Source organism: Podarcis cretensis (genome assembly GCF_951804945.1).
Source record: "Podarcis cretensis genome assembly, chromosome: 17".
Classification (NCBI taxonomy): Eukaryota; Metazoa; Chordata; class Lepidosauria; order Squamata; family Lacertidae; genus Podarcis; species Podarcis cretensis.
The window spans coordinates 26,150,001-26,162,117 of record NC_137187.1 but is presented as its reverse complement, the minus strand read 5'-3'; the positions used below and the strand labels follow the sequence as shown (position 1 = coordinate 26,162,117).

The 12,117-nt window shown below is 40.3% G+C and overlaps 1 protein-coding gene across 4 annotated transcripts in view; it reads left to right on the top strand.

Annotated features, from left to right (window-relative positions):
- TTC39B (tetratricopeptide repeat domain 39B) overlaps positions 1-12,117 on the top strand; it is a 55,859-nt gene that overhangs the window by 20,575 nt on the left and 23,167 nt on the right. For 3 of the 4 annotated variants that reach the window (XR_013834314.1, XM_079959494.1, XM_079959493.1), the window contains 4 exons: positions 7,924-8,028; positions 8,508-8,639; positions 11,036-11,112; positions 11,597-11,664. Coding sequence is in view for 3 of the 4 variants with exons in the window: in XM_079959494.1 (XP_079815620.1) it covers positions 7,924-8,028; positions 8,508-8,639; positions 11,036-11,112; positions 11,597-11,664 (382 nt within the window). In the remaining variant the exon portion in view is untranslated. Of the gene's footprint in view, positions 1-4,676; positions 4,818-7,923; positions 8,029-8,507; positions 8,640-11,035; positions 11,113-11,596; positions 11,665-12,117 lie in introns of those variants that run through there. The other variant, XM_079959495.1, reaches the window with a different exon arrangement.

Here is a 12,117-nt window from a genome sequence, read left to right as displayed (position 1 = left end):
CCACAGAGCCTAGGGCTTGCTGATCAGAAGGTTGGTGGTTCAAATCCCCACGACATGGTGAGCTCCCGTTCCTCAGTCCCTGCTCCTGCCAACCTAGCAGTTCGAAAGCACGTCAAAGTGCAAGTAGATAAATAGGTACCACTCCGGCGGGAAGGTAAACGGCGTTTCTGTGCGCTTCTCTGGTTCACCAGAAGCAGCTTAGTCATGCTGGCCACATGACCCGGAAGCTGTATGCAGGCTCCCTCGGCCAATAAAGCGAGATGAGCGCTGCAACCCCACAGTCGTTCGTGACTGGACCTAACAGTAAGGGGTCCCTTTACCTTTTAACCTTAGTTTTGGTGGAAGGGTTGTTGTACTCTTGCTTTCCCCTCCGCCCTTAAAGGGATTCATGATGGAGTTGCTTCTGTCCATTTGCCCTTGCGGGGGCTTGGGCCTCAGTGCTCTTAGAGGCGGCGATCCCTGTAGGGATCCTCCTATATGATCTAAGTCATAGGAATCCCCACTGCTGGGTTGACCCTGATGTCATTTCTAGCAGACGGGCCAGAAATAAATGCTTGCCCAGTGCCTATGCCAAGCCACTTCATCTGTAGTCAATGAAGGTGTAGCCTGATTTGATCCCATTCAGCTGTGTGGTCTCGTTTATTTGGTAGTTCATCTAAAGGACACATTTGTTATTGTTCACTTTTTTGATTTGCACATGAACCGTATGCTGCTCATGCTTGCTGCATCCTTATCCAATACAGCAAAATAACTGTGAGCGCAGTGCTGTCAGCTACAATATCAGATTTCCTTATGCATCACAGCCAATATGGCAATCAAATAAACACTGAAAATAATGTCATCATTGCTAGGATGTGTCTGTCTAATTAGTGCAGAAAGGTCTTTTAGAACAATATGTTTGTTAAAGATCTCGAGCTTGATGAGTTGTTCTGCCATACTTATACAACTATGCAAATTTACTCAAATTGCACCATTGACCTTTGTGAGTCTTACCTACACCATCTGAACTGCATAGATAGTGTTTTCCATTTGATCTGCAGATGTCCATGTGCATATAAGTCCCACCTTCTTTTCGCAGCTTGTAGTCAAAAGTGAAATATTTTGACCCCACCTATTGCTAAGGTCCTGCATTAGTAAGGAAAGAGTAAGGAGAGCATAATGGCTGTAGATAAACTTCAAGTTGGTTGAGGGTAGACTCAGGCTTTTTCCAGCACTGTGGCTGCCTGCATGGTAGGTTCTTCCATCATTACTATCAGGAACCCTTGAGGGAACACATTTATCAACATCATACATACAGAATTGCAACTTAGGCCACAGCTTTTTCCTCATTTACCTGGGAGGACACCCTTTTCAATTCAATGTGGCTTACTTCCCAGGTCAATGAGGAAAAGGCTGTGGCCTAAGTTGCAATTCTGTATGTATGATGGACACCTGTAGGCAAAGTCCCTGGATCCAGTCTCTTCTCAGGCATAAATGTAATAGGTGACCTTAGGCAAACCACTGTTCTTACAGCATGGGGATAATGCTGATCTCAGCTGATCTCAGACTGGATGACTCAGCTGGGTGACTGTTGCATGGGAAAGATTGGTGGGCCCCCAAGACAGTGGGGCCCTAAGCTATAGCTTGTTTAGCTTATAAGTAAATCTGGCACTGGTTGTAAGCAGCGGCAGGGTGTTGTGGGTGGAGGGGCACCTCACTTCCTAACACCATGTTTTGATGCTACTTCACTGAGATTATGGTGCAGGCACAGTGGCAGAATTGGCTATGTCGACACTACACTGAGCTCTTGGAGTCTTGTCCCTTCCCCTTTCAATAAACAGCAGGGACATGCAGTGTTAGTAAGTCAGGGTAGCAACACAGCCCCAACTGCTCCACCCACTGCTACTGGTTGTAAGGATTATTGAGAGTGTATTTGAGGCACTTCATGCATGGAAAAGGTGCCATAAGATGCTAACTATTCAGCATTAAAAAATTCAATATCAGTGGCTTTAAATTGTTTTTTATTGCATCTATACATTAAGTAGAAATACAGATATATCATAAGTTTTTTTTTAAAAAAATAGTATTTCTTGTAAAATCACAATGTGCAGGTATGAAGAAACATTAGAAGTGCCTTTCCCTCTCCCTCTCCTTTCCTCATACTGAAGTTGGATATTCTTAATCCTTGATCCTACCCAAGCTGCTCTGTGTGGTATTATTGCAGAGATAGAAGCCAGAAGTGTTTAAGAAAGGTTCACCTTTTAATCTCAAAACTGTGGTTAAAGTTTTCACTATTATCTCTTGATAAAGGAATCCATATTAAGGTGTACAAAATTAAAATACCATCAAGAATGTGGAGTACTGTTCCATTACTGGTTAAAGTATTTGATAAGCCAAGTTGTGTTTGCCTGGTACTCGAGTTCTATGAGTGTGTGTTTAGCTTTTCTGTGCCTGGATTTATATTAATAAATGTTCGTGCTTATAGGAGACCTGGATGTGTTGCAGTTTGTCTAACCACATGCATAAGCTGCAGACATCATAAAGAAAAGTGAAAAGATAATATTCTAAAGTGAAAAGACAATATTCTTAATATTGTAACTGCATTTATATAACTGCTTTGATTTTTATATTTATATTTTTATGTTGTGTGTACACATTTGACATTTGTGTTCCATGTTGTAAACCGCCCTGTGATTGGCATCAGAATCTGCCTGTCCGGTGGATCCTGCTGCCTGAAGCGGTCTCCTCACCTTGCCTCATGGTTGGGCCAGCCCTGGCTAGAGAGTTCAAGCACAGGATCAGGAGTCTGAGACTAGGCAAAAGCTTTGAAGATGTCACAACAAAGGGCATGTTTTGTAATGCCACCCTTACTTGCTGCTTGCTTACTTTTTATAGCAACCACTTAACCCTTAGTAGCAATGGCCCCTGGGAGGACAACTGGGCTCAGCCCTCCACTTTTGTAAAGTGTTTCAAGGCTGCCAAATTTGCTTTGGTGGAGGCCACTTTCAGTAAGTGCTCCCACAAATGCTGTTATTGGGATTTTCCTTCCACCCACGCTCAGTGATCCTGCTATTGGACCCCTTTCTTGGTCACATCACTCCTCTGCCTACAAGACATGTTATTCTGGTCAGCAAGAGTGAAGCTCACACAGAGAGACTTTGGCTTCGCTTCTTCTTCTTAGCACATTCCTTCTCTGCCAGACTTTCCTTTCTTGCTCTAATCTTTCTTCCAGCCCCAACCAGCAAATCTAGAATCATAGAATTTTAGAGTTGGAAGGGTCATCTAGTCCAACCCCTTGCATTGCAGGGAAAATCTAGCTCCATCACAATTTTCCCCATTAATTACTTGCCACTCCTTTTTCCACCATGACTGCCAATGTGGTGCCACCACCATAACTTGCTACTGTTGTGGAGTGGGATGCAACTGCGACACGGGTTTACAGATTTGGGGCACTACCAAATATTCTGGAAAGAAAAGCCAAGATGCATCTGCACATCTTTGAAGAGAGCACATTTTTGTACACAATCACACGAGAACCTAAAATGCTTGTAATGCAGCTGAAGAATCTGGAGCTTGATAGCACTTGAACCAAATACTTATCACAGGGGTCAGCATACTTTTTTCAGCAGGGGGCTTGTCCACTGTCCCTCAGACTTTGTGGGGGGCCGGACTATGTTTTTTTTTGGGGGGGGGAATGAACAAATTCCTATGCCCCACAAATAACCCGGAGATGCATTTTAAATAAAAGGACACATTCTACTCATGTAAATACATGCTGATTCCCAGACCGTCCGTGGGCCGGATTTAGAAGGCAATTGGGCTGGATCCGGCCCCTGGGCCCTTAGTTTGCCTACCCATGACTTAACATGGCTTGTGAAGACTTCTAGAAAGCTCACTTGCTCTCTCTGTAGTTTCTTAGGAGAGCATGAAGCTGTTAATCCCAGGGTTTGAGCCCCATTCTGAGTGAGAGATTCCTGCATTGAAGGGGGTTGGGCTGGACTCTTGTGGTCCCTTCCAACTTTGCAATTCTATGATCAGTGGAAGAATATTTCATACTGTTGGCTTCTTCGAGTTTCCATGCCCACTCTAACATTTCTCCTTAGATATCTGTTGTATTGCATGCTATATAGTTATCCAACTCACTATCATGGATCATACTTAACACCTACTTAAGAGAAATTCAAACATAAAGTATAAGACTGAATTTCCAGTAAATAACTACCATTCTATATTTCTTGCTATACTATTTTTAGAACAGGCAATGAATTATTAAATAGCTCTGTTGTTTCTAGCGCTCTGTTCTGTTTAAATGCGGCGTAAAATAGCCTGGTTCTCCTTTTCATCAGATTTAAAACATTTAATGTTAACTGGAGCACAGGAATCTGGAGCACAAAAATCTTTTTCATCCTTCAAACACAAATCACTGAGTTGCATTTGGTCTTCATTTCCCCCTTTGTAGTTAGGCAGTGATGGATTAGAATTAGGCTGCAGCATAGATTGGGAAAATCTCCCAGCATCCTCTTCTTGCAGAGGCATCATCTAGCAGCATTGCTGTAGCTGCAGCTATTTCAACTGACATTTCTTTTTAAATTGCAATATGGAGGGCTCCTGAGATGACAGCTGCTTCTGTGTGAACTTTTATATCTTTTTCCTGCCTGATAACTAATTAATAAGAGCCTCGTGAGTATTGAGGAATAAAACAGAGGAAATGGGATATTATCTAGGTGTTTTTTGCTGCCTTGTCTGGCTCTTGACGGAAACAAAACGTGCCTGAGAGAGGCTTATCTTTCCGTAGCAATTGCAGTTATTCATCTAAAGTTATCTACTCATTTAATTCTGTGAGTATATCATGTCTTATCTATGCTAAGTGGTTACTACAATCGATGGCAAAAGCCAGGGTGTAATTACAATAATTTTATGGGGAAATTGCTTTATGAGGTTGTCTTAATAAAAATTTATTGCATTCTGTAAAAAAAGCAAGTTCAGCATATCTGTGAACTCTTTCGTGGGAGAGATTAACATTCAGAATTATTTCAGAAGCGATTGGTTTTCCTTTCCATTCATAGCTTATTTCTAGCAGTTATCATTGTGTTTCTGCTGATGCCAATCTTATAGGTTGCAGAATACTGCAAGGTGTGTATAGCTGGATGAATGGCTGAAATTGTCACACCATTAAAAAAATAAATCGGAGCTATCTATCATGTATGAGATTTATTTTGATTCTCAGGGAACTAATAGCTTCCGTTATCTGGTGACTTTGGTGTTTAGTTTTAGAATAGCTGTTTATTTGTAATGCCATCGGGGAGGGCGGGGGGAGAATAAGCCTGAAATGACTTTGCAGCAAATTTAGAAGGTGATTCACTACAATAAGATTCAGTTATAGTAAACTTAATATGAATTACTGTGAACTTGCAGGAAGCCATAGAAAAAGGATCATTTGGCCTTAATAAGGTGTCTGGATCTGGGCCAGCATTTGAATGACGCAGTCTTGGTACCAAAAACATCAGGCCAGATTGTGTTGACTTCTATGTAGGGTAACAGGATTTCCCCACCCCCACTCTCAATTTTAAAATGAGCTCAGCTGTAGGTACTTTCTTCCCAGCTCCAGCTGTTCATTAGTATAAAGTTGCATTAGTGGTGGTGGTGGTGGTGGTTTGTTTTACATCAATTACAATATTGACTTTTAAGACACAGGAGTACTTGGTCTCAAGGCATGTGCAGGTCCCAACAGGATGACTACAGTATTTTGAAAGAATAGTTTAAAAGGTTTGGTTTTTCTCCTCCTGGCAAAATAGAAAGGAGGCAATTTGGGAACAATCTCAAGCAAAAGTTTTGCAACAAAAAACAGAGCACAATTTATCATGGAGATACCTCCTGCTCAGTTCTCAGAGCATTTGTGTTGGCTGAAACTCTACCCAATGAAATACTTTTATGCCACAAAAATTCTCTATGGATGTGCTTATTTTAATCCTTTCCTTTTGCTTTTTGTATTTTTTATATATTTTATTGACTTGTTAACAAAAAAGTGATTTTTTTTTTCTTAATTGGTGTACTGTATATTTAATTGGTGTACTGAAGAATATTGTTGTGATTGTATGATTATTACTACCACCTACTGACTGCTTCAGGGTGATAAGGGCTAGGCAGGGTTTCCGTAAAGAACCAAATCATCACTAAAGGAAGTGCCAAAGTAGTACTACTTTTATGTAGGCATGCTTGAGAAATCCAGTCTTTGTGAATTTCAATATGGCCTGACCTCATCCATGCCAACCAGACTCATGTGCTGATCTGAACTTATCCACCCTGCTTTTTGCACTTTCAAAAGGTTTCAACGCAGCTCTTGGATCAAAACAAAGTGCAGATACATCCTCTCAAGCAGCTATCATTAGTGTGGATGGGAAACAATGAGATAGAGTTCAGTTGAAAGTTTGTCCTGTGGACAAACATGCACAGAAATGCACCTGGAAAAAATGGATCTATGTAATCCATATGCATATTAACACTCTGCCTTAGGCATATACAGCTTTGGGCATATATCAAGAGAAAAGCGGATTTTACAAACATACTCTAGGGTACCCTACTGCCAGGGCTTGAACTGGGAACCTTGGGGTTTTTTGTTGCAATGTGTGGTAAGCCGCTGAACTGTATTTTGCAATAACAGCCTAAGCAGTTCAGTGTCCTCGGGCCATGGACCAACCAAACCATTGGGTTCCACTGCATCACCAGCCCTCTCTAATCCTAACCCTTAACCATCTAGTTAACCTGGCACCTAACGTATTGATGTTTAGGCAGCTCCTTTTTGTTTAAGAAGGCTTTCCCTGGAGAGTGACCCAGTCATTTCAAAGAATACCAATTGTATAATTATTGCTTTTAGACTAGGCATCTTTTGTATTTTATCTTACTGCATTGATTGATTTGGCTGTAAAACAGTTGATAAATCTGATAAACAAATACATCACAGAGTTGTCATTATTCCCTCTCAACTCCCCTCCCCCTTTCCAACGCTGTGGCAGTCTTAGTGTAGCAAAGCTGGGGTACTTTGTAGGGCTGATGTAAACCATGCTTTCTCAACCACAGTACCACCCCTTCAATATAAATATACTAATGATTTACAAAGTAGCACTAGCAATACTATTGTTGTTGTTGTTGTTGTTGTTGGTCGTTTAGTTGTGTCTGACTCTTTGTGACCCCATGGACCAGATCACACCAGGCACTCCTGTCTTCCACTGCCTCCCGCAGTTTGGTCAAACTCATGCTGGTAGCTTCAAGAACACTATCCAACCATCTCGTCCTCTGTCGTCCCCTTCTCCTTGTGCCCTCCATCTTCTCCTTCTCCTTGTGCCCAACATCAGGGTCTTTTCCAGGGAGTCTTCTCTTCTCATGAGGTGGCCAAAGTCTTGGAGCCTCAGCTTCCAGTGAGCACTCAGGGCTGATTTCCTTCAGAATGGATAGGTTTGATCTTCTTGCAATCCATGGGACTCTCAAGAGCCTCCTCCAGCACCATAATTCGAAAGCATCAATTCTTCGGCGATCAGCCTTCTTTATAGTCCAGCTCTCACTTACATACATCACTACTGGGAAAACCATAACTTTAACTATAGAGTACGGACCTTTGTTGGCAAGATTATGTATCTGCTTTTTAAGATGCTGTCTAGGTTTATTATCACTTTTTACACAAGAAACAGGCGTCTTTTAATTTAGAAAGTAGATAATGAAGGCTATCCTGTATGTTTTCTGTTGGTTTGAGTTTTCAGTTTGCCAAAAGAGGTTATGAACAAGTTTCAGCAGCAGTGTGGAAAGTCCATTTTCTTTGGTATTTAAAAAACCTGAGTATATCCAGCAATTGAGCTGTACCATGGCATTTGTCTGCTAGTTTGAATGCAATGTCAGTGGTCACTTAGGCATAGTGCACAATTCTAACTATTCTTCCAATCCTTCCATTAGGGCCACCAAGATGGATCTGAAGTGTTCTCTGGAAGAGTGCACCATGGCACTGAACTTATTTCTGAACAACAAATTCTCGGAAGCTCTGGAATTGCTTCGTCCCTGGTGAGGTTATTTTGTTTGCTAGAAGCAGTACAGGGTGATGCTATAAGGCATGCCATCTGTTTGCTGGAGATTAAGGCCTCTGAACAGAATAGCTTTCATTATTTCTAGCTCTGTTCCCCTCCCCAAAGCAAGTCTTCTGCAAGTATTTCTTTAAACCCTCTAAAGTGACCTATTTTTGGTCAGTGGCTTTTAGTTCAAAATTTGAGGTGTAATAAGAGCCGTTGTGCATGTTAACGTGAAGCGGAAAAATGTGCAGACCCATTTGTAATTTTATTAGAACAGAACTAGGTTGCAGAATAAGCATAATTATAGAAGAGATTTGAGGGAAATCATCTTATGTGCAGAATACATTGAAAGATGTATAGCATTTAAAAGTTACTTTTATGAAACATGTAATTTTGTGTTTGAAGAATACTATTTTTTTTAGTGGAACTAACATTTTGATTGAAATGCCCATTTTATTTTATTTTTCAAAACAGGTCTAAAGGTAGCATGTACCATGCCCTAGGGTATAGTACTATTTTAGTTATGCAGGCTGCTATGACCTTTGAGCAACAGGATATCCAAATGGGAATCGCTACAATGAAAGAAGCTCTACAAACTTGCCAAAAGTAAGCATGAATAATTTTTTATTTGTTGAATGTTAGGTATCGGAGGGTTGTGCAAAATCACGTGTACGTTTTTTCTTAGCAAGTAACAGGAAAAAAATAGTAATGAAAAGAGATGTAGAGAAAAGTTACTTTTTTGTAATTTTGATATGCACTTACTCAATAGAGAATATGATCCTGGTCCTTGTCGTTTAGGATTACTAGAGCAGTACTCAATCAGAAGATATCCAAAGTTAGTCTGACTTGCAGTAAGCCCATTGAAATCCATGGGCGTGACTAAATTCAGTTCATTTTGGTGAATCTGGGAATAACTTAACTGGATAACTGTTGGATACGCATTATATAGTTTGGAATTGTGGTAGTAGCCATAGTGTCAGCCTAACATTTAAAATGGGTGTGTAGTTAGTCTTGCAAAGAAGAGCTTAATCCTAACCATGCTTACTCAAATGTAAGTCCTGTTGAATTCAGTGGGGCTTACTCCCAGGTAAGTGCGGTTCGAATTGGAGCCTGAGTCATTTGTGATGTCAGAGGATGTTTGCAGTCTCAATGGCAGCTAGAGGGCACTATGTGTGTGTGTGTGTGTGTGTGTGTGTGTGTGTATATATATATATATGTATATATTTATATATATATGTATATTCACATAGCCTCTGATGACTTTCATAGCTTTGTACAAGTTACCATTTCACTCAAGTCTCTTTCAGAGCCTTGTACCAGTTTTCCATTTGAAGTAATGAGCAAATCATTAAAATTCCAAAGTCCAGCATCTTTTGCTAAATTAAAAAACAGAAGCCATGTATTCACACTAAGAGGTTTGGATTTGGGCTAGATGAATTGACTTATTTTGGAGCCTGTGCTGGAAATAGACAGACTTCCTGACTGCTTCTGCAGTGGTTGCCTACAGAATATTATTATTAATATTATTTATTAAATTTCTATACCACCCTTCATCCAAGGATCACAGGGTTGGTTTACAATATGAAAACACAACAATACATTGGTAATTAGCCAAAGGCTTGGGAGAAGACGAATGTTTTTGCCTGGTGCCTAAAGATATGCAGACACCAGCTGAGCCACCACAAATGGGGAGCCACGACAAATGGGGGGCCACCACAGAAATGGCCCATTCTTGTGTTGCCACACTCCAGACCTCTCATGGAGCAGGCACATGAAGAAGGGCCTCAAATGAGGATCGCATGGTCCAGGTTGGTTCAGACGTTAATAACTGTTGTAGGATGTAAGTGGGGGGGGGGGGTGTCACATAGATTTACTCAATTTGACTGCAAGAATAGGTTCTTTAGGCATGACCAGAATAATATCTAGAGATGTGACATACTGTATTCTTTGTTAGATGGAATTGCTGATAAGAAACTTGGCATTGTAGCAGAGAAATAGGATAGAATCTGAATAAGGTCTGCAGTTAGGGTCACCTTCATGTACTCGCTCCCTGGAAATGGTGTGATTTGTGCTAGATACACAACCATGGTGTGTGTTTTTTAATCGAAACTGCTTTTTTAAAAAGCAACCCAAACCCTTTAGACAACTGTATTATGTAACAAAAATTAAGATGCTTTAATACACAAACGTATTAAATTACCATTTATCTTAGAAAAGTTCACATTAATCTGGGATGCGAGTATTATTTGGAATGCCTTCTTTGTATAGAGGAGAGAGGCCAGTCTGCACTGATTTTTGGTAGTTATGTGAGGCAATTTTCAGATATTCTCCTTGATTCTCTGTATAAGTTTCCTTGAAGAACAATCTTGTAGGTATGGCTAGATACAAAGATGACAAATAACATTTCACATTTGCATGGAAGCTACATGAATGGCCCTTTGGTGTTTAATATTTACTTTTCACTAGCCTCATGCACTTCTAGGGAATCAGCTACATTCCCAGGGCAAGAGCCAGGGGCAGGAGGTGCTCAGTTCTTCCTATGTTTACTATGACAGGTGGGCTGGATGACTGAGTGGTTAGAGCCCTGGTTTCTGGACACTAAATTATGGGACGTTGTTTGTGCAATACAGTGGTACCTCGGTTTAAGAACAGCCCTGTTTATGAATGATTCGGTTTACGAACTCCGCAAAACCAGAAGTAGTGTCTCGGTTTGCGAACTTTACCTCGGACTGAGAATGGAAGCCAAATGGTAGAAGGGCACCGGCGGTGGAAGACCTCATTAGGGAAAGCGCACCTTGGTTTAAGAACAGTTTCAGTTTAAAAACGAACTTCCAAAATGGATTAAGTTTGTGAACCAAGGTGCCACTATAATATTGTGGCCTATTGTATTAAGGTTCTGTAGATTGCATTCCTTTTCTCTCCCAGCTTTGGCACAAATGTCTGATGAATGACTCAGTTTCTTTAGCTAAAATTAAATGTTTGTCTCTTTCTCTTTCATGTAGATTCAGGAAAAGGAACACAGTAGTAGAATCATTGTCCAGTTTAGTTTCGAAGCAGTCCGTAGATCAGCTGAATGAAGGTAAGAAGAATATGGGGTGGGGGTGTTTTCTCTGTAAGCTTATATACTCAGTGCTCATTTTTGTGAATTTATAAGCAACCTATTTCACAGTATTGGGGGCAAAGAATTGTAGAAAGACTGTACAGCTTAATACATTGGGACTCAAAGAAGCACAGTGTTTTGGTTTCTCTTTTTTTGCTGTCTTCTCTCAGTATGGAAAAAAATTTTTTTTTTATTTCCTCCAAAAGTACTGCCTCTGGTAGCAGATCAAATTATGTCAATTATGGGAGATATCTATTATCTTGACCAAGAGTGACCAACCTGGTGCCCATGGGCAGATGCCCCAGATGCTGAGCTTTAGTTTTTGTTTTTTAAAAAAGACTCTAGTTATGGGGCAAAATTTGCAGGAAAGTATTTGATAACATTTGTTATTACCGTTCCTTTAGTACTATTCATTGCTACTATTTTAGCTTTGTATTAATTTGTTTTGTTTTATCTTTAATAGAGGAAATGCATGCAGAAATCTGTTATGCTGAATGTTTACTACAGAAAGCAGCACTGACATTTGTACAGGTAATGTACAAACTACCCTTCCCTGGAATATTAGCCAGACACTGTCTTTGCTATCTTTTTTGTATCTCCTGAAAACCTTCCTCTTTCAGTAAGCCTTATAAGCGGAGATTTTTGCCAGTCTGCATCTGTATTATAATGTTTCTAATACATTTAATTTTTTTTATTTGTGTTTATCTCTTGGTTGTTTTCTGCCCTGTGCTCCTTTGGAAGAATATTCCTTTGGAATATAAAATTCCAATATTCCTTTGGAATATAAATTTAATTGATAAAGAATGAATAACATTAGAGTCCCACATCAGCAGAATATGGGAAAATGAGGTTTTCAGTAATGCTATGGAACAAGTTCATTTCACAAAAATCATGATTATTGTTTCTTAAGAAAGAAAGATGCACTTCCTGCCCCTCTCTTTCAAGACATTCCACTGTGTGCATTTGATAAAAATCCAGAGCCTG